General features: G+C 35.1%; 2 protein-coding genes across 6 annotated transcripts in view; both read left to right on the top strand.

Annotated features, from left to right (window-relative positions):
• Window positions 1-8475, top strand: part of RGS17 (regulator of G protein signaling 17) — a 99235-nt gene extending 90760 nt beyond the window's left edge. For all 3 annotated transcript variants that reach the window (XM_019749264.2, XM_019749265.2, XM_019749263.2), the window contains one exon: window positions 1878-8475. In XM_019749264.2, the coding sequence (XP_019604823.1) occupies window positions 1878-2066 (189 nt within the window). In that variant the 3' untranslated portion in view covers window positions 2067-8475. The remainder of the gene's footprint in view (window positions 1-1877) is intronic.
• Window positions 8476-9508: 1033 nt separating this feature from the next.
• On the top strand, window positions 9509-21677 carry MTRF1L (mitochondrial translation release factor 1 like). 3 transcript variants are annotated; one of them, XR_012496802.1, is made up of 7 exons: window positions 9509-10545; window positions 14185-14264; window positions 16134-16317; window positions 16807-16970; window positions 18444-18561; window positions 20255-20486; window positions 21246-21677. XR_012496802.1 is itself a non-coding variant. In XM_019749261.2 (7 exons), exons 1-7 carry the CDS (start codon window positions 10287-10289, stop codon window positions 21444-21446), a joined length of 1143 nt encoding a protein of 380 aa, XP_019604820.2. In that variant the 5' UTR covers window positions 9519-10286; the 3' UTR covers window positions 21447-21677. The 3 variants fall into 3 exon arrangements, 2 of the variants coding, with proteins under 2 accessions (XP_019604820.2, XP_019604821.1); XM_019749261.2 differs by having other exon boundaries at window positions 9519-10545; window positions 20350-20486; XM_019749262.2 differs by having other exon boundaries at window positions 10256-10545; window positions 16159-16317; window positions 20350-20486.
• Window positions 21678-22105: the final 428 nt, after the last annotated feature.

Below are 22105 nucleotides of genomic sequence, written 5' to 3'. Positions count from 1 at the left end.
TATTTCACTGCTGTTTTTAATTTGAAGAAAAAAAAATAAACAAGAATTTTACGAGACACAAGATATTTAACAATTCAAGATATTTAACAATTTATTTTACTTCTGTCTTAAATAACTAGTATGATTCCAGCTACTGATAAACTGCTATGCTAGCTTTAATTATGCTATTATTTAAGAAATAAATGACCTCCTTTCTTGATCACTAATCTAATGTTTCTCCATTGAAGCAAAAAGTTCGCAAGTTTGAAAAAGAAACATTTATAAAAACAGTGGAGTGTGTTTGGTAAGACTTCCCCTTACCATAACACCGCATTACAGAGTAAGAGCAATCAGTTTAAGCTCCAATCAACATTTTCATGTTGAGTAGAAACACAAATTATATTTTTAAATAAAAAGCTTAGGAAAAAACCTGTGCTTTTTTATTATTTTGTACTTGATGATGATCTTATATGGCAATAATACAGAGAACAAAACCTAAATGATCTAATTCCACATCTCTTTTTAAAAAAAAATTCCTGACCAAGAATAAATAGTTCAGCCAAGAGATTCATTTTTTTCTACATATACGTTGGTCTAGCTAAACGACAGAAATTTAGTCTGGATCACTGTTCCCTGAAAAATCCTCCTGTAGTAGCCATCTCCTGGGTGTATCAATCAACCCACTTCCATGTGGGCCATAGAGCTCAGAAAGCTGGGGACATCAGATGAAATAGGAGAGGCTTCCATTACTGGGACTGTTGCAGATCCCAGGCTTAATTTAAACATGAGTGGGAAAAGAAGCCAGAGCCCAAAAGGCTTTTGCAAAATGCTTATGAGGAAATGTTTAGATATAAATATGAAAAATGTGTATAGACCTGAATATATCATCATGAGACATATAACCATGGGTCAGGATGCCCCAGTCCTCGTTCAGTAGTGAAGACTGAGAAAACCAGTCAGGACTCAGGGATGGTTTGTCTCTTGGAAGGTATCGCTAACATGTTATTTCAGGGCAGAGCTTAGTTCCATTCCCCAAGCATGTCCTTACTGCTATTTATTTTTCTCCACTTCCTTTACCAACATGCCCTACCAGTTCCACCAGAATTGGCATTTAGCAAAGAAAAAAACAAAAAACATAACTGCATCAGTTGCAGAATTTAATTTCTGTGTACTTTTCAAACGACATTGTATTGATAAATGGGTATTCTGAATCCCTACTTATATTTCTCCTTTCCAAGATTCCACTTCAAACAACTGTTCTACGTAATCTTTAGAACAGAGATCTTTGGATGTATTCCCAGAGAAGGACAATATAGTTTCCTACGCTTTGCCAGATAGACGTAAGACATGAAGAACTCCTGCTGGGGTTCGGCTCTACTAGGCCCTTCCACAGTCCTGGTTTCCTACTTCTGACAGAGTAGGACTTGTTGGAATATGAAACCATCAGGAATCAACATTTGATAAACATGTTAATTTTTGCTAGAGAACTACTTTCTGCCAGATTTTTACCTTGCTTCATCAAGAGGGTCACCCCAGCAGTCATATAGTGGTAGGAGGTAAATCTGTTACCTGGCCAGGGAATTCTCTGGCCCCTCAACAATGAATAGAAATTGTTGAAAACTCTGGAGTGAATGCATAAAAAAGATAAATCCAAGTCAGCCAAGATATCTGTGAACTGAAATTCTGGTTTAAAAGACTACTTGTTTTGTTTCTTTAATTCAACTTTTGGAGGAGAAAAGTATGCAAGGCTATGTAGCTTTTGAAAAGAAGACCTCATGGTGTTAGGTAGTTGGATTTATTCTTTGGGATTTCTCTGAAATGTCATGAACCTACAGTTACTTAACAGGGATCCTTTGAGAAAAATATTATTTAATGTATCTGCTCTTATTTCTTTTTAGGTCAGTCTCGATTCTCGAGTTAGAGAGGTGATCAATAGAAATCTGTTGGACCCTAATCCCCACATGTATGAAGATGCCCAACTGCAGATTTATACCTTAATGCACAGAGATTCTTTTCCAAGGTTTTTGAACTCTCAAATTTATAAGTCATTCGTTGAAAGTACTGCCAGCTCTACTTCGGAATCTTAATTTTAATTAAAAAGTAAAAATCATTGTGGAGGGCTGCAATGGGAAATAAGAGAAGTTAAGTCACACCAGAAACTGGGTTCCCGGAGAACCACAGTTTAGCATTCCTCAGGCTACTGTGAAAACACAACCAACCATATGGTCTTTGTCTCCATTTTTATCAAGGTTATCCATGATTAAGTTTGGAGAAAACACCACAGAAAACAATGGATTGCCAAATTAAGTTTGTTTTATTCACCACTCATTCTATTTGCAAGCAAACTGTGTTTGTAGTCCTATGAACAGTCTCCTAGTGTATCTCCAGAGACTGCATGTGCAAAGTAAAACTGCTTCATTTGCCACGTAGTTGTTGTAATAATTAATCCAATGGCATAACTTATATCTGTATTTAAGGACTCTTGTGCAATATGGTCTTATAGAAATAATTGCCAAAAAGTTGACTGTGGTTTGCATTTTTAATTATAACCTAAGACAGAAAAAGCCAATTTTTAAATTGTAACAATGGTATTCAACATGCTATATATACTGTGTTTAGTATACTAATTTTGAAGCCAATATTTCTGTACATGAAAAAAGAGCTACTTATCTCTGTTTGCTGGAAAATCCTGTGGGGGATTCCTCTCGTTGTTCACTGCCAAAACTGTGGCATTTTCATTACAGAAGTTTGTTGTGTAAAAAATAGTAAGACGAAAAGAGAAAAAAATAAGCACAAAATAATCTGAAGATATTCTATCTTAATGACAAATCAGAAAATGATATTGTTTTTAATTGTAATAGAAAAAATGAATTTATGTATATATCACATGTCCAAACTGTAATTAATTTATTAAAAGACTGGCTCTCCAGTTCTCAAACAGTTGTGTAAAGTATGTACTTTAGTGAGAAAAAAATAGTAATAGGCTTGATAACTTAGTTTTGGAATATAAAGAAAGGATTTAATAAAGGAATGCCTACATGTAGCATCATAAAACATTTTGATGAAATGCATCTGTCCTGTGGCATATTTTCCTTGACAGTGAAAGCCAATGCAAAGCTAAGTTTTTAACCAAGAAAAGTTTTATAACAGTTATGAAGAATATACTTCTCTACTTCAGACCTTAACTGTTTTCATGTAGTATCTTAAGAACTACTTATTTTTAAACTATTCTCATCCACAATTGAAAGGCAGTGCAGTGCTCAAATCTTCCAGCTGCCATATTATTTTTTATAAGTACCACTAAATCTTTAAGACAAATACTTGCCTGGCATTGGCATGTACTTTTGACATTCAAGAAAACAGTATCCTATCGTGCAAACACACAAAAAAGTCAGTGTCATATTTATATCAAAATGTTACAATTGAATATTAATATCCCCTGGAGGCTATTTTTTTAACCTTAATCTTAATAAATATAATATTGAATAACCTAAAATGGAAGTTTTAAAAATATTTATATCCACTGAGAATACTGGCCTTATATTAAGGATGATATTAAAATTATAGGTATTCTTTCTCATTTTTTAACTACCTCTCATTTTTTAATTTATTAAACATTAAATAAACAAGTTTGGGGTTTTCTTTTATAAATTTATTTTACTTGAAAGGTTGGCATCGTAAGTTTCTTTTTCCATAAATTTAAAACATTTTAAGGATTGTTTTTTAAGTGAATTTGATTTTCTAATTTGTATAAAATTCAGGAGATGTGATTAAAAGGGCTATTATCTATTCCCTATGCAAATATTTTCACTGTTGCAGTGTTTGACAAAATGGGATTTTAAAAAAAGTTTGCAGAGTAGAAAACAAAATGTTCTGTTTACACTGGCGTTGCTGACTATCCTATCATAATCAGCACTTTTAAATACATTATTTATGAAAATGTACTGAACATACAGGATAGAAAATATTTATAATAATTTCTTTTAACAAATGCCTGTTTTTGTCTGAAAGTGTTGGTGTGTTAAGAAATACATTATCCCTGTCAATTAGATATTTACTATTTGAATAATAGTTTTCAGTAATATGTTGAAAAAGGAAAGCTATGAAGATGTTTACAAAAAGTCATTATTTTTTTTCCTAAAGAGTGAAGAAAAACTAAAAGAATCATCACTTCTATTGTGAAGTTATATTGTTTCTGAATTATTTAATTTTTTTCTTGATTAGAATTGAGTTTATTATGCTACTATGATGTATACACCTATATGTTGTAATATCATACTTGTTGCTGTGTTGGAAGCACAATAAATTGGTGCACATGACTAGAAAATATGTAATATACTATGATACACCGCATGCATCAATCTTTTTAAGTGTAGACTTTATATTCTTGTTGTTACTATATATGATGGTGACCTGCTAGTCATAAGTTATCTTTATAAGATACTTTGGACTATTAGATGAATTGTCTGTTTGACAATACTTTTAATATTGTATTTTACCAAATGTAAAAGATAAGGGCCTTATAAAGAGTCCTAATCTCTAACCTGGGCATTTGTAGAATACAGATTTTGAAGTTAGTATATCCTTTTGAAACCTAATTAGGAAGTTGTACTGAGAGTGATTCTAGAGCAGATTTACACATCAGATGTTGGAAACTATGCTATGTGAGCATTCTGTGCTAAATTCCTATTTCAGAGGGAGGAGAGGGTTTCTCACTTAAAAATGTTTAAATTTTCTGTATATTTGCATCTCTACCAATTTTTAAAGTATGGCATAATTCCTTCAGTTTTAATTTCAGAGTTATAATAAACAACAACAACAAAAACCCCTCAAATGGTGTCTATGTTACCATTCTAAGAGCACAATATTTGTTTAGGTAGAATTAGATTTTTCCTAGTGAGTAAATTCCTCCTTGAGGAAAAATTAGCACTTTAGAAGGTATATATACTTTGTGTTTCAGATTGCCAAGGTATCTTTGTATACTAGTATTAGAATCTGCTAATGCACACGGAAAGAGGTTAAAGCTCTTTCTATAGTGCCTAACTTCAGATATATCTATAATGAAAAGAGGAGGATATAGATTATATATAAACATATAGAAATAAATTAGAGAGCCAGATTTCTTCACAGATGGTTCTTGTACATAGATCACAATAATAATGGATGGATGACACTTCTTTTACTTTGAATAATTGTTATTATGTTACCCAAGGTAACACAGATGTGCCCAGTGTTACAGGGCAGCTCTAAGCACAGTAGGTGCACTGGCATATGAACAATAGCAAAACACAATTTTGATATTAATGTTATGAAATGCAAAAATCAAGACCATAATGTGGTCTCTCTCTCTGTTTTTTTTTTAAATCTTAAAATCTGTACATAGGATGACCAGTTCTGATATTTGGTCATGGTGCATGGAGTGTTTATTAGTATCTTCAATGCTGCCTATGTTCTTATTTACAGAATGAAATGTGTGTTATCAATCATAGTTTTACCTGATAGTTCAGTTTTGCAAAAGGACTATAGATATAGGTAAACAATGTTTACTAGGGGCAAAAATACATTTCCACCCCATTAAGCTGATTTAAAATAATACCAGATTCTTAATTTTGAATTTATCTATATTTTCTATATACTTTTACCTTATATTGAAAAAATGTCACGTAATTTTGACAAATTATACTTGTAGAAATACAGTATGTCAGATGCATCGAGGAATAAGTATTCAAGGAAAAAATTTAAAATACAAGCAGAAAATAAGAACTCTTTTGAAAGCCACCTAAAATTTCTGAGATCTAAAACACCTATAAATAGAATCCTATCAAACATGAATTTTTAAAACTTTGAGCTGGATACACTGGCAAATTTTTTGAAAGGCGGTAAAGACATTTCCAGAAAATTTCCCTGCCTGTGTATTTATATTGACAGTTATGACAATTAATTTTCAAAGTATATTTTTGCAAACACATTTTCACACTCTTTCAGTTCTTTACGAATTCCTGACCAATATAAAATGCTTGTTCTCCTGAGAAAAGTGTTCAATCTAAAAAATTTTAGCTATTCCTGATTGCTACAACTGCAAATATTCAATAAAACATACCAAAAACTTGCTTCCAATCTTCCCTGCAACACTTTTAATAGTATCCTTGCAACACACAATAATGCACTCAGATTGTTTTGTTAAGTTTTATTTCCAAATATGAGGCTTTAAGTGTAAATTTGATTTCAAATTACATTTCTGTCCTATGTGACTTGGTAAAAATCATTTATCCTGAGCCAGTTTACTTATCTTTAAATGAGGAATATATTAATTTACAGATGGCCAGGAGAGATAAATAAAATAAACAGGGAAAGAGTAAAGTGTTACATATATTGTTACATATTTTATTATTTTATCAAAGTTCTCCATCAATAATAATTCCCATTGTTCAAGAATGTATGTATTAAATGCAATTTTAATGCACTTTCCCATGTTTTTTCAAACCATACTTTAAACTATGTGATTTAGTTATTCATCCAAGAACATATAACCAAGCTTATTTTAAGATGCAGCACTATATGAATATTATTGCTTTGTTCAATAATGTGATTCAAAATCACTGTTTTCAGTTCACTAACATCACCCTGAATCTATAATCAAGAAATAATCACACACGTAGAGATATATAGATAGATAGATGTGTGTGCTTGTGTATATAAAATTGTAGGTTTAAAGTTTAAATAAATCATTTAAAAATTTTATTTCCAAGGGAAATAAAACAACATTCTCAAGAATTGGAAGAATATAAATATCAAGTAACTTGCCAAATAAATATGTGGGTGTAGAACTAAAATAAAGTTGCAAGAAATTGGCTGTTAGAAACATTGATATTGACAAGGAATAGAAAGCATTCTTTTTAATATTAGAGCAGTATGATATTTAAAATAATTTTGCCATAAAATATGAAAATAAAAGAAAAGGTATTTGTGGGTTCATAAAATTAGTTTTATTTTTGAATAGTTTTGGATTTACACAATAATTGCAAAAGTAGTGCAAAGAGGTTCCATGTATTAACACACTCATGAGATATTTGTCACAATTGACCAGTATTGATGCAGTATTAAGGCTATACTTCATTCAGATTCCCTTAGCTTTTACCTAACGCCCATTTCCTATTCCAGGATCTCATTCAAGTCAGTACATTATATTTAGTCATCATGTCTCCTTAGGGTCCTCTTAGCTGTGACAGTTTCTCAAAGTTTTCTTGTTTTTGATGACCTTGACAGATTTGAGTACTTGTCTAGTTATTTTGTAAAATGTCCTTCAACTGGAATTTGTGTGTGTTTCCATGATTAGACAGATGTTACTGGTCTTTGGAAGCAAGACCACAGAGTTTATATCACATGATAGCAAAGGTACACACCATCACCATGACTTATCACTGTGGATGCTGACCTGGCTGAGGTAGTGTTTGTTAGGTTTCTCCTCCGTAAAATAATAGATTTTTTAAGAGGTCATATTCGAGGTAACTTTATTGGAAATTTACACTGAACTAAAAAAAATTATGGGCAAATTCACCAGCAATAATATACGGTTCCACTAAATGATTGCTAACAAACACTATGAAGAAAATACAATGAACTGGAAAATGAAATTGGAAAATACAACTTCAAAACAGTGTTGGCTTGAATATTCACTTAATGGAGGTGAAAGTGAATTTTTTTTCCTTTGAACTACCTGTATAATTACTTTAATCCTCTACACCTCTTGGTAGTAAAGATTTTAGTATTACTAATTGTCATAATGGGTTACTTAAATTGATAATCATTTTCTATATTGCCCTCCACTGAACAATGGACAGTGAATATTGAAATAATATAAAAGACTTGATTTTTCTCCCTTGCTTTAATTTATGTCATACAGTGTTTCTCGTATATGATTTTAGGATGTTTGCTAAATATTAAAAAAAAAAATTCAATGTGTTTGGGTCTGTACAATTTATCATATTGAACGTGTAATTTTTTACTACCATGTTCATTGTGCTTAATAATCTATATCCTTATTTTCGACTCCACAGATATTTATTAGTGGACCATAAAGACATTTTGAATGCACAAATACAACTTAAGAGATACCATGCTTGGTTATTTTGCAATTCGAGAATAACTGTAGGTATTTATAAATTGAATAGATAATCCAAATTATTTTTCCTTGAATTTAATTTGTTTTGGTTTTTATTCCCCTTTCCTTGAGTCTTTTTTTTAAAATCAATTTACCTATGTACAATAGACTTCCTGAAAATGCTAGAATTTTCAACATGTAACAGAATTTGAGCATGACAATGTGAGAAAACTCAGAAGTCTCAAACTATGTAAATTTTAGTTTTCAAAGTAAATCAAATTACAGCTGTTTTCATTTGACTATATTGTGTAAACCTATGGATATTATTGTAAAATGCACATGCATTATACCGACTTTTAAAAATGTTTTGAATTAATAAAGAATCCACCAATATATCCTTAGACAAGTTACTGTTTCCTCATTGGTGTTAACACTATAAGAGTAAAAGCTACACTTATTTATATTACTGAAATTGCTTATCCATCTGAGGAAAAATAATTCCTGGCTGGATTCTTTACATTGTTCTATAAGGTTATTGCTTATTACATTTTGCACCTTTTAGAATAATAAAGTATATTCTTGAAATGACTTGTTTTGAGAATTCAGCTGAGAAATGTTATCATGTCGAGTTCAAATGACTCCCACCATTTTTATGATTAAATAAACAATTAAAAGTTGAGTTTAGACTTGGGAAATAACTGTTCCTAATAGTGATAAATAAGCAACTTGATCAGTCCTGTTTTATATTGGATCAGAATTAAAGTGGGTTTCCACCACTATCTTAAAGCAAAACCATTTTATAAAGTAATGTGGCTTGAATACACATACATGTACTACAAAGTGAGACTACAAAGTGAGACGAAGAATTCAGGTAATTAGTTGGAGGTTTTCAAATAGCAAAGCCTATTTTTGCTTTGTATTCTGTATGGGGAGAGCTGTGTCATTCTTCCACCTCACTTTGCATTTGTATGAAGAGCTAAGAAATGAATAGAATGTAAGCTCATTTTCTAAGAATTTTATACTTAACCTCAACAGTTGTGATTAGATGACTTAAGGATGACTTGACGTTGTCAAGGGCTCCTGTATTTTACCATTTGATTTTTTAAAAACAATAAATTACAAGTTTTTTCAGTATTTCAGCTCTCAACAGTGAAAACAGCACTTAGTAGAGCTTGCTCAAATCAGATGTGGGAGTTCCCAGATTGAGTGCTCAGCCCTCACACCCTCTAGATCTGTCTTGGTTGTATATATTCCCCCACATCCATTCCTCTGGTGGGCTGTGAAAAGGCCTTTTGAATAAAGCAAAGCCTTAAAGCAATAAACTTGAGTATTCCTGGCACCAATCCACTATCTTGAGTTTTTTGGGGAAAGATGGGGGTTGTACTACCGGGGGGCGGGGCTCTGAAGGCTTTGCTTCTCCGTGGTTTATTGGCACATGGAATCTGCCTCAGCCTCTTTAAAAAGCAGCTAATGATAATTTAGGAGTAAGTGGAAATGGTCAGGCAGGAGATGCGGCAAGGAAGTTATCCGAAAAAGAGTAAGTTACATGGCCGATAAAGGGCAGGAAAGCAGATACAGCGAAATCACTCCGTGGTTGCCTTCGAGTACACTTGTCACGTCCTGATTAACATGAGCCTTGCCCACCGTCGAAAAAAGAAACATGAACAGGAAAAAAAGGAAGAGGAGTAAACACACAGTGACACGTATCCTACAATTAACTCTTGGGGACGAACAACCAGGCTGGCACTGGCACGTTCCTAGCTGTGACCTCAGCCCACGTAGCGGATAATAGCCTGCCCTTCATTGTGGTACTTGAGATCCTCATTCAGTGCTTGGGAAACCCATCCTCGACCTCAGAAAACAGAGTGGGAACTTGCAGGTTTCTCCTTCCGGCCCAACACACCGACCTGGCACCTCAAGAAGACGTTCTGACCCAGCGTTTGGAGGAGCCGAGTCTCCGGACCCGCCCCCCCAACACCACTTTCCGATCTGCTCACTCAACTTCCGGCCTCTGCGAAGACTGAGGTATTTAAATACTTGGCCGGAAGTTCCCTCCGAGGCTTCCGGGAGGCCCTTTAAAACTGGCGCGTGCACTGGGCGGAGCTCGCCAGCTCTCGCCGAACTCTCCAAATTCCGCTCAATATCGCGAGACTCGCTCTGTTCCAAACTTCCGGTTTTAGTCAGCCTCCGCAGTCTCGGCTTAGGGATGCGGTCCGGCCTTCTGTTGAATGTTGCTCGCTGTTTTTGGACTCGCCGGACTATTGGCCCGGCTCGCCGATACGTAAGCTGCGGTACCCCGCAGCTGGAGGAGCTGTTCGCCCGCGGCGGGCCCTTGCGGACCTACCTGGAGCGCCAGGCAGGATCTGAATCCCAGTTACAGTTCAGGGGTTCTGAGCTGGTGGCGGTAGCCAAGCTGCTAAGCGAGAAGGAGCAGGAGCTGCAGGAGACCGAGCACTTGCTGCATGGTAAGGGCAGGGCCCAGGGAAGCGGGATTCAAAGCAGATTCTTGACTCTTCGTTTGCCTTTTCCACTAAGCAGCTGGTCGGGTGGCTACACTCTTCCCGAGTTTGAAGCTCTTTACTCAATTGCAGCCTTGTTTGGTTTGGACCAGAGGTCAAAGTATCATGTGCGTTTTGAGCTCATGGTCTCCTGTTTGAGTCTTTGTGTTCCCATGACACAGTGCCCCGCCCCCTTTTACAGAACTTAAGTTCACGTTATGAGTATTCAGGGGCAGATCATTAGCTCACCAAGGACAAATAAGGCACTGTCCCTGATAGGGTTTCGAGCAGTGTTTCTCAAAGTGTGGCAAGGGGACCACCTGCAATGGTGTCGAGAGATGCGTGATAAAACCAGACATATATGACTCAGAATCTGAGACTTAGAAACATGTATTTTTAACAAGTTTCCCAAGTCATGAGTGTGCATTCAAATCTGGAAGGGTCCTAAGTTTCTGCCTTTCTATAAGCTCCCAGGGATGCCAGGCTGTTGGTGGTCCATTGGCCACACAGTGAGTAGCCCACCTATAGAGTTCACAATCTGGGGAGAGAGAATTAATTATAATACCGCTGAAAAGTGAGAACAGATGTGTGAATAAAGACCTAGGAGAGCAAGGAGAGCTTGTTGGAAAGGTCTTGTGCTAGGATAAAGGCCCACCTTTAAAGGATATAATAGTTTCACTTTTATTGATCCTTTACCATACTCCAGACTTTGCTTAGCTTTCTTTAGGTATTAACTCATCCAGTTCACATAACAAACTGAAGTAGGTACTATCAGCCTCATGTGACAGAAGAGAAACCTGAAGCATAATAACTCATCTTAGGATATGCAGCTTTTAAGGAATGGAGTTTTTGGATCCGAATGACTCCAAATCTCATGCTTTTAATCACTGTACTTTGTGTTAACCAAGGGACAGGAGAGGATGGGAGTGGCAGGTTGGAACATTTTGTAAGGGGGGGGGTGTCAAATACTAATCTAAAAAGGTTGATCTTATCTTGTTGGCAGAAGGGAGCCTCCAGAAGCTTTTAGATTGGGGAGTGAATGTTAGACATAACTTTGTTGCTCAGGAAACTGGGTTTGTGGTAGTTTAGAAGTCAACCTGCAATGAGAATAAAGATGCCGTGGAAAACAGAAGCTACTGCAGCAGTCTGAGAGTTAAGGAGAGTCTAAATTAAGTGATTTAATAGAAAAGGCAGATGCCTGGAGTGTAAAAACAGGATTAATTAAGGAAAAATCTTTTGGAGAATATTAAAGTGGTTTCATAGCTTAAGCCAAGTTTGAAGTCCAAATGGATTTAAGGGTTAAGTATTTAAAAAAACTGAACTATGGGAACTTAACCGAATGTTAGAAAATTGTTGCAGGCAAAATGCAACTCAGTTTAAAAACAATAGAAAATATAATTCAGCAACTCCTGAGTTCTTAATATATGTCAGACACCACTAATTACCAAAAAACGTATGGAACTACTTTTTAGGAGCTTCTAGCCTAGTGAAGAAGAGAGATGTTTAGGAAGTAAAAATATAAGTGGGTGTTTATTTTGTTTTAATTTCTGCAATAAACTGCAGAGTGTTATAAAAAGTAAAAACTAGCATTTAAATGGATTTTGAAGGATAGGCAGAAGGTTGCCAGCTAGTGTAAGAGAAGGGATTGAAGGCACAGGTGACCAGTGAGGATAAAGTATCAAATTGGGAGGTACATGGCAGGAGCATAGAGTAGGTGTTGGAGTTGATAATGTAATAAAAACTTGAAACCAGAAGACAGTTAAGAACCTTCCGTGACAGGAACCTGGTAAAGCCCATGGGATGTTAGCACAGGTTTTTAAGCAGAGAAGTGACACCTTTTTAAAGAAAGATTAATGTTGGCATCAGTGTTGAGGATGAATTGGAGTATTCTTCAGGGACCCTGGTGGCTGAAATTTAATTAATAGTTTATGTAAATTAAATTGCCCCAGAATTTAGTTCCAATCTCCTTAGACTTACAGAACACTGCATTTCAGAACTTAGAACTATCATCCAGCTCAAATGTTTCAATTTTTTCTTGAGATAAGTGAGACTCACAGAAGTTTGGTGTGTTCCTTTGAGAGATCCTTAGTGTTGAACTAGGGCTACGATTCATTTTTCCTTTTTTTCTGATTCACACATTTTCCATTTACCCAGATTTCTTCCATACCAAATTCTTGCTAAAATAATTTCCTGCCTTTCCACCAACACTTTCTGTATTTGCTTATCTTAATTTTGCTGTTATCATCTCTCCCTTGAATTAATCCTTTTTTTTCCTTTTTGTGCCCATCCCCAAAATAAACTAAAACAAAAAAAATCATGCTACTACTGTCTTAGTATTTAATCACATAGTGTTTTAGGTTGTTACTTTTTGTGAGTTTTTCTCCCCTAGAAAAATGGAAATGTTGTTCTTGCCAATGCAGTGAAGAATCAAAGATCAGCAAGCTGGTTAGTATGCAAGCAGGGTTTATTAATAATACATGCTCAGGGAAGAGAACTGGCCTAGCCCAGGTGGGCGAGAGAGGCACAGGCCCCATCAGGCCCCCTCCCCTGGTCCTGAGGACTCACATAGTTTGCTGGGTGGGGTAAGGGAGGTACATAGTTTGGTGGGAAAAGGTGGTGCAAGCTCTTCCAAGGGAGGGTGTGACCTCCTAAGCCAGGTGGAGGTCTGTTGACTAAGATCCCTATCTTGCTCCAGCCCCCCTCTCCTCATCCCTTGCAAAAACAGACACTTGGCTAGAGGCAGTTAATCAAAATTATTTATGAGGTTTTTCTGTAAACACTATGGACCCCTCCCATCCCTCCTCCTCCATTTTCTAACTTCTACCTAACAGAAAGTAAAACTATCTAAAATCCTGCTTTACATATTATCATCCCCAGTTCCCAGCATAGTTGGTTCTTAATAAATGAGCAAACATACAAACTGATACTTTTTCAGAGTTTGATCTTTCAACAGAGAGCGCAATTTATAATAGCTTTAAAAATGTCCCCTTCTGCTTTCCATAGGTTGCATGTGGTCCATAGGATAGAGGAATGAGAAAGTATATTTGTAAGGTAAAAATGAAACCTCAAAGATGAAATAAGAATTAGGATAAAGCCCGAGAGAGAGGAGTACTTCATGTAAACATTCTGTAAACATTAGGTAGGGTCTAAATATTTGGGTGGATACTTCATATTAATGTTTACGAAGAATAAGTAACTTTCTGCTTTTTAATTCAGTTTTGGTTTAACTGATGGAAGCTTTTGGTCCCCTTCTGGTCTGAGTAGCTCAGTGCATTTATTTGTTGTACTGTCTAAAACTAAAAGCATATTTATTAATATGAATATTTCATGAAGGTAGAATTATAGAAAAAGTTTAATACCTTATATTTTTGTTTAGAGATTCTTTTTAAATTTTATTTATGCTTCTGTCATCAGAGAAGTTTTTTTTTTTAAAGCTACATGCTTATGAAAACTAATGCGTCAGATGCTATTTCTAATTAATGGTAATTATGAAAAGAAAGACATTTTATTTTTCCCTTCAGCTACAATAACAATAAAACTATGACTTTGAATTCTATTGACAATTTAACACTAAGGCAAACTTAACCTACTGCCTTTGTTTCTTAGATGAAAATGAAGACTTAAGGAAACTTGCCGAGAATGAAATAACTTCGTGTCAAAAAGAAATAGCTCAACTGAAGCATCAGGTATAGTATTTGTGCAAATAAAGCATGAGTTCTATTCCTAATAAACTTTATTAGAAGTTGATCAAAACAATGTAAGACTTACTAACCAACTTGTTAGTATTTAGAATTATAAACCGGTCTTTAAAGCAGGAGAAAGCATATGCCCTATGGTCCTTTTGTATCATGCTGAAAGGATTATACTGCTCTGATACAAGGATGAATGTCACATTAATAGGATTTGCCAACGTCAATGAAATAATTGGTATTCTATATCCCTCTTGGCTTTCTGAGATGAGGGTGGGGGTAGAAAATGAGTAGAAGAGATTATGAGGTGATGGTAGATTGTGAGTTTGACAACAGGAATGTTGCTTCATCTTTGTGTCTCTTGCACTATTAGAGTAGGCCCTCAAAAGTTTCAGAACTGAATTGTATTGCTTTGGTTTTATATCTGTGAGAATTGAAAGAGAACGTATAGGAATTAAATGAAGAGTAATCATTACACAAAATTTGAAGAACTATTCTTTGCTAATTCTGTAAGGCAGAGCTTACAAGTTTATAGCAGTTACCTCGGGGGATATAAGCAAAAGAACATGGTAAGGTGAGGAAGAAGCCCAGAAAGGGGGTGGCTTAATTTAGAGAGTCTCTTCTCCAGCCAAATGTGGAACTCATGAAAAGTGAATGTCTCCAGCGTGTACTCCAGAAGGAAAGTTCCATTATAGCGTGAAAAGTCTCATGCAACTTGCCTTCTACCCATTTTCTAATTTGTGTGTGTGTGTGTGTGTGAAACAGAGGGACATATGTATTAAAGGTTTCTGTGAATTGGCTAGTAATTAACAAACAAGTTTAAATCCTATCATTTGTTAATTCAAGATTTGAATGATGATCATGTTGTATCCACATAGAGATGGAAAAGTAGTAACTACAGCTCCCAACCACCATAAAGTGTGATTATTTCAGTATTCAGTTAGACTTGGGTTCAAATTCTAGCGCTTCTACTTTCTAGCTTTATGATATTGGGCAACTAGATTACTTACCTAAACTTTATCGTGGTTTTCACATCTTATGGTGGAACTGTTAACAGTACCTTCCCAAGACTGTTTTAAGAATTAAAGTAGGTACAGTGCTTAGCAGAGTGCCTGTCATATATTAAAGAACCAATAAATGTTGGTAGCTTTTACTATTTAACTCACCTAATCTATGAGGCTTTTATCTATGTCCCCTTCCTTAGTACATACTAAAGTGTGAAATATATCACTGTAATGGAAGAAAGACTGAACTAGGCACAAGGATTTGAGTTCTTATACCTGCTGTGCCAGTAACTAACGCTTTGCCCTTTAATAAGTCACTTAACCTCTGTTAACCTCATTTTCCTTGACATATAAAAGGAGGGAATTGGACCAGATCATTCTCTAAAGGCCTTTTCAGTTCCAAAATTGCTAGTTTTTCTTCCACTTTAAAAAAGCTTAAAAAAATATAACTATAATTTGGGTGCCTTTAATTCTTTTTTCTTCCTGCCACACTCGACTGTAAATTTCCAAATGATAGAGTTAGAATCTTCTTTTGCATTGTACACACAACATAGTGTCCTACTCACAGCAAGTATTTAATTGAACAGAGAACTGATGTAAAGTATACAGAAACACCAAAATAAATAAACCTGTTTTAGCTGAACCTTACAGCAGTTGTAATATAGCTGTGACATTGGTATGTTGTAGAAATTATACGTGTATGGTTCTTATTGACAAGATGGTTGAACGGTAATCACAATATTAAATTTGCTTAGAGAAACTAAGTAAATTAAATATTTAAAATCCTGCATCTAATCATTTAGCTCTTTTTTAAGTTTTAAATCTCAATTATAGGAGGGGTGATATTTTTTTTTATTTACAGATTATCTTACTTTTGGTTCCCTCAGAAGAAATAGATGAAAGTGATTTGATCCTGGAGGTCACTGCAGGAGTTGGGGGTCAGGAGGCAATGTTGTTCACAGCAGAGATGTTTGATATGTATCAGCAATACGCTGCATTTAAAAGATGGCATTTTGAAACCCTGGAATATTTTCCAAGTGAAATAGGTCAGTAAAATTTGTTTTGGGAAAGGGTAGATTTAATTTGTCTATGTGTGTCCTAGGAAAAGGGGATGGGAAGACCATGACTAGGCTTTAGAATTTATTTGTGAGGATGCTTAAGTATTTTTATGCTCATCATTTACTTAATAATTTTGAATGCAAGTATACCAGTTTTGAAATGGTATATTTCAATACTAACCATTGACTAATGGTCTTTTAAATGGTCTTTTAGACATGTTATTGAATCAAGTCATTAACACCATAAATGCTTAATGTTTAATAATTGTAAGCAATAAAGATACTAAGTATTGCAACACTGAATATCTAGTATTAAAGCAGTGGCTATCCTAGACTTGCTCAAGTTTTCAATGTATTTTACATCTATAGATGGTTTTGTAGCTCTTTTCAATATACTTCAAGATGGTAGAAGTGATTGTCAATTGTTTGTAAATGGCAAAAGTAATAAAATAATTCTATTTTCCCAATATGTCCAAGGTGGCCTTAGACATGCATCTGCCAGCATTGGGGGTTCAGAAGCCTACAAACACATGAAATTTGAGGGAGGTGTGCACCGAGTACAAAGAGTGCCAAAGACAGAGAAGCAAGGCCGCATCCATACTAGCACCATGACTGTAGCAATATTACCCCAGCCGACGGAGGTAAGGCAGCACAGTCCCCTGCGTGGGATCCTGGGCTCAGCACAGTGCATGCCCCCAGAGTAACACTCACTTTACTGAATTGAGTATCTCCTTTTCTTATCATTTGGGCTTCATCATATAGTTTCAGTTAATTTTGAGAATATAGTGTCTCAGTCTAAAAAGTACAATTTTGTAATAGATGGTAAGAATTAAGGATGTACAAATGATGTAATCTTGCATTGTCTATTTATTAATTTTTCTCCACCACTAAGCTTTGAGACCATCTCTACAGGAGAAACAATATTAACCTACTTTAAATAGGGTTTAAGACTGATTCCCTTTATAATGACTTTTGCTTCATGTGACTGGTTCCAGAATTAATAGCAAGAATCCTGTTTTAACAAGGTGACTACTTAACAGAATTGCTACTTCATAACCCAATCACACTAAAATGGAAACATATTGTTACAGTTCACAATGAGTGTATTTTAGTCTCACAAAGCAAGTTCTGTCTAAATAATATTTGTAAAATAATTTAGTTGGGAAGTTCAGTTTTGTTTATAGCCCTTCTGCTGAAACGTGATAGAACATATTTGACTGGTCTTTCAGGGTAAAGTATGAATGATTTGAGGAGAAAGAAGTTTAATTGAGGGCTTCTCTTTATTAATTGTGGGGAAATGTGCTGTTTGACTCTCTAGCAGGAGCCAGACCTAGGTATAGTACTTTGCTTTAAGCATCTTCCATGGAAATGGATGAAGGGAGTTTTCCGGAAAAGATGGAGACTGAGGTCTATGTATCATCTCATTTAATTCTTCCGGCCACACAGGGAGACAAGGAGGGCCTATGAATGGTAAGAGTCCTGCCGACAGCGTTGTCACAGAGTGGTCCGTAGTTGTTCATGAAACAAAGCTTTTTAAAAATCCAGTGCTTTCCATGGTGACTCCCAGGAAAGAGCATTATCCTAACTTCAGATCCCAGTGTTTATGGATTGAGCTTTACCTTTGATTTTCTGGCTTTGCTATTTCCATTTGTCTCTCTTTTGCCTCCAAATATGTTTTAAGTCCTCCTTTAATTAAAATTAAACAAAATAAGCCTTTCCCATAGTTCTTTAGCTTGCATTGTTTTTTCCACTGCTAAGGTACTTTTGCCCTCAGAAATATTCCACAAATCTCATTTTATTTTGTATATTTACAGTTCTAATAATAACTAAGTTTTATTCATGTGGTAAGAAGAGGGTAATTTAGAGAGAAGTCCAGTATTTGAGGGTTAGGGTTTGTTTTTATTCTGTTGTATTTTAATCTGCTACTTCTCCAAACAGAAAAGTTTAAAAAATGGTATCCTTCTAACTACTATTGATTCTTAACATTAAACCTTCTGTATTTTACATGAATTGTATACATAACATGTATTTGTAGGTATAAAAGGATAGTTTCTGCCTTTGAATAGTTCATACATATAATCTTTTTAAATCCCAAGTTTCCCTCTTATGTGTAGATTAATCTGGTGATTAATCCTAAAGATTTGCGAATTGACACTAAGCGAGCCAGTGGAGCTGGAGGGCAGCACGTCAACACCACAGACAGTGCTGTCCGGATAGTTCATCTTCCAACAGGTATGTGCTTATTTACTCAACATAAAACATTGAAGAAAAATCAAATTCTGAATGACTCAACTAATTTTCCATTGAAATAGCTCCCCAGTTACCAAAGGGATATATACTACTAAGGACTATTATTAGATACCTGATTTACTTTGAATCCTTAGCTGAAACTCTGCAAGATAATTGTAAAGCCAGGAAGATGGAGGGATCTAAACCCAGGGCATTTCTGTATTAGTGACTATGAAGAGGTGTGGCTTGTCCTTCCAGGTAGCTTTCTGAAGTTTATACTTAGTACTATCACTATTTAAGAAAAAAAAAATCTTAACAGTGAAGTTATTATCATGGGTTCTTTATCAGCAGATGCTCTACATCACTAGATCTTAGCCTTTTTTTGAAGGGAGAAGGACATGGTCTCCTTTGAGAAAATGAAAGCTTGGACCTGCTACCCAGAAACATGCTTACATGTAAAATTTTGCATATAATTTCAAGGGCTTCATCCCATTAAATTCACGCACAGACCTCCAGGGGTCTGATTCTAGATAATTAGGCAACAGAGCTATATGAGGTCTGATCAGAAAATACATGAATGTTTAAATTTTAAAAAAATATTTTACCGTAAAAGACACATTGCCATTAATCCCCCTCAAACTATTCTCCCTTGCTTCGAACACACTTATCCCATTATTCTTGCCACTTTCTGAAGCAGTTCTTGAAGTCCTCTTTCATGAGTGTCTTTAGTTGTACTCTCGTGGCTGCCTTGATGTCCTGAATCAATTCAAAACATTTACCTTTTATGGTCATTTTAACTTTGGGGAAGAGCCAGAAGTCACACGGTGCCAGATACAGTGAATAAGGTGGTTGAGGACACACCGTAATCTTTTTCGACAGAAATTGCCATACCGGAGTGATGTGTGACACGGAGCATTGTCATGATGGAGGATGAAATAGAGACAGTAAAGAGGACTTCCAGAACTGCTTCAGAAAGTGGCAAGAACAATGGGATAAGTGTGTTCTAAGAGAGAGGGAGTATTTTGAGGGGGATTAAAGGCAATGTGTCTTTTACTGTAATTTTTTAAACATTCACCATATATTTTGATCACACCTCGTATGTAAATATTTCTTAAGACTTCAGTATACTATCAGGCAGAACTATATGTTTTACAAGTGTTACTACAGTGATTTTCATGTGATAAAGACCAGATGGATAGCAGACCTCAGTTATCTAGAAAGAATACAAGAATCCCTTACAATGACTGATCGCAAATAGGCATAATTCCCACTGATCAGTAGGGATTGATGAGAGTAATGGATTGATGTTCTTTTTTTAAATATGAGGAAATCCTCATGTTAAACTTTAAAACGATGTCTTGTGTTACACATAGTATATAAATAATGGAAAAAAAGGATGGGAATCCTCAAAAACATTAATAGTGATTGTCTCTGGTATGGAATAACTTTTTTAATATTTCTATTTCTATGATGAGCAGTTATTACTTTTGAAAAAATCATGGTGGCTAGCTGAGGGTACGGCAGCGCAATCCATATTAAATGAGTAATGCTTATTGTTTAGTACGTAGGGCTCCAGTACTGAAGTACTTTGCACTATAGCTCCAACTTAACTTACCGAGTTATCAGAAAACTCAAAATTTATTTGTTCACTTTATAGTCTTTTATATTAGAGTCCTATTTTTTCCTCCTCGTAAAGGAAGAAGAAAAAGGATGAGAAGGAAAAGGAGTACTCTTTGATAATAAATGAAGATTTTAAAATGAAAACTCTTTAATTCTCATAACACTATTTAGGTGTTGTTTCCGAATGTCAACAAGAGAGATCTCAACTGAAAAATAGAGAGATGGCTATGAAAAAGTTACGTGCAAAACTGTACAGCATGCGCCTAGAAGAAGAAACAAGTAAAAGATACAGTGCTAGAAAGATTCAGGTAAAACTGAATTGAAAACAGTGCTTCTAAAGGATAAATATTTTCAAATAACCCAGTTTGGAAGTGTTAAAATTGTTCCAATGTTTTTGTCAAAATAAGAAAACAATTCAAGTAGCTCAACCAAGAACTATACTTGTTTTATAAAAATCTTACACCTCTGCTCTGTTTTCTACATCCAAGGGCATTTTTCTCAGACGTCTAAAAAAAAGGCATATTGCTGTCTCCATTCTGAAAACTATGGAAAAGGGAAAGCAAACTGAACTTTCTTCCTGTTTGATATTTAATTTTGTAACTGAAAACCCCTTTTATTAACTCCGTATTATGGGAAACTCATCACTTTGTCATCACTAAAGATGACTAAATGAATTCACAGAGATTATATATAGTATTTAGTTGCCCTTTGAGTATCAACTCTGTCCCAGGCTGTAATGCATACATCATCACTGTGTAGTCGGTCTTATTTGTCTGTATTTTACAGATGGGGAAACTAAAGTTTAGAGTTGAAATAAATTGCCTGAAGTCACAGAGCACTGAAATGGCAGAGAGCATTCAAATACTACTAATCTGTCTGACTTTAAAGCCCATAATCCTTTTTATCTGTCATGTTCTCATTGTTATTTGAGGATTCACAATGTTTAAAACTTGGTTCTTAAATTGTATTTCAATTATAAAGCAAGAGCTTAATCTCCAGGTAAGTTAAATTTGTACGTTTAGTTGCCCTGAATCTAACTGTATTTTGTATCTTTTGTATATATATAGATTGGAACTAAAGGAAGGTCAGAGAAAATAAGGACATACAATTTTCCACAGAACCGAGTCACAGATCACAGAATAAACAAGTCACTTCATGATCTTGAAACTTTCATGCAAGGAGAGTATCTACTGGATGAACTTGTACAGTCATTGAAAGATTATGCTGATTATGAATCTTTAGTAGAAATTATTTCCCGAAAACTTTAAATTGATTTGTTATTAAAGACTGATAGCTTATGAAAATTCTACTACAATCACATTGTGTGTAAATATTAACCGGTATTCTCTTAAAAAATATGAGTTGTGCTCGCTTCGGCAGCACATATACTAAAAAATATGAGTTAACACAGTTGGAAATAATATGCATATTTTTAAGACATAGATAATTTATGTAAGTCTTCCCTCAATGGATTAGTAAAAAACATACATACAATATAACCATGACTCTGGTTGTATATTTTGGACCCTTCCTTACAAGAAGTAGACAAAAGAAAATCATCCTTTGTTGTATGTAAAATATTTAATGAATGATCAAAAATTTGGTTTAACTCTATTATGAAACACTTCAAATATAAATAGTAGAAATATGATAGTAAATATTATATTAATCAAGGTCTAGTCAGGAGACAGAAACGATTAATTTGAATGGGGGTAATTTTGATATAAAGAATGTTTAGCTGATAATGGGATTAGCTATTGGGGAGAACTCTTAATACACTAGGACTGAGAGAGTATGTAAGCAAAGAACACCCTTAGAAGGGGCTTGTTTTCCCCCAAGGTGGAGAGGCAGGCCTATAGAGAGGGTATGGCTGCAGCCTACTTGATGACAGAAAAGTTCCCTGGGCTGTCCTGGTCCAGAGCTGGTC

This window comes from Rhinolophus sinicus, linkage group LG05 (assembly GCF_036562045.2).
Source record: "Rhinolophus sinicus isolate RSC01 linkage group LG05, ASM3656204v1, whole genome shotgun sequence".
Taxonomy (NCBI): domain Eukaryota; kingdom Metazoa; phylum Chordata; class Mammalia; order Chiroptera; family Rhinolophidae; genus Rhinolophus; species Rhinolophus sinicus.
This window is presented reverse-complemented; position numbering and strand designations above follow the sequence as displayed.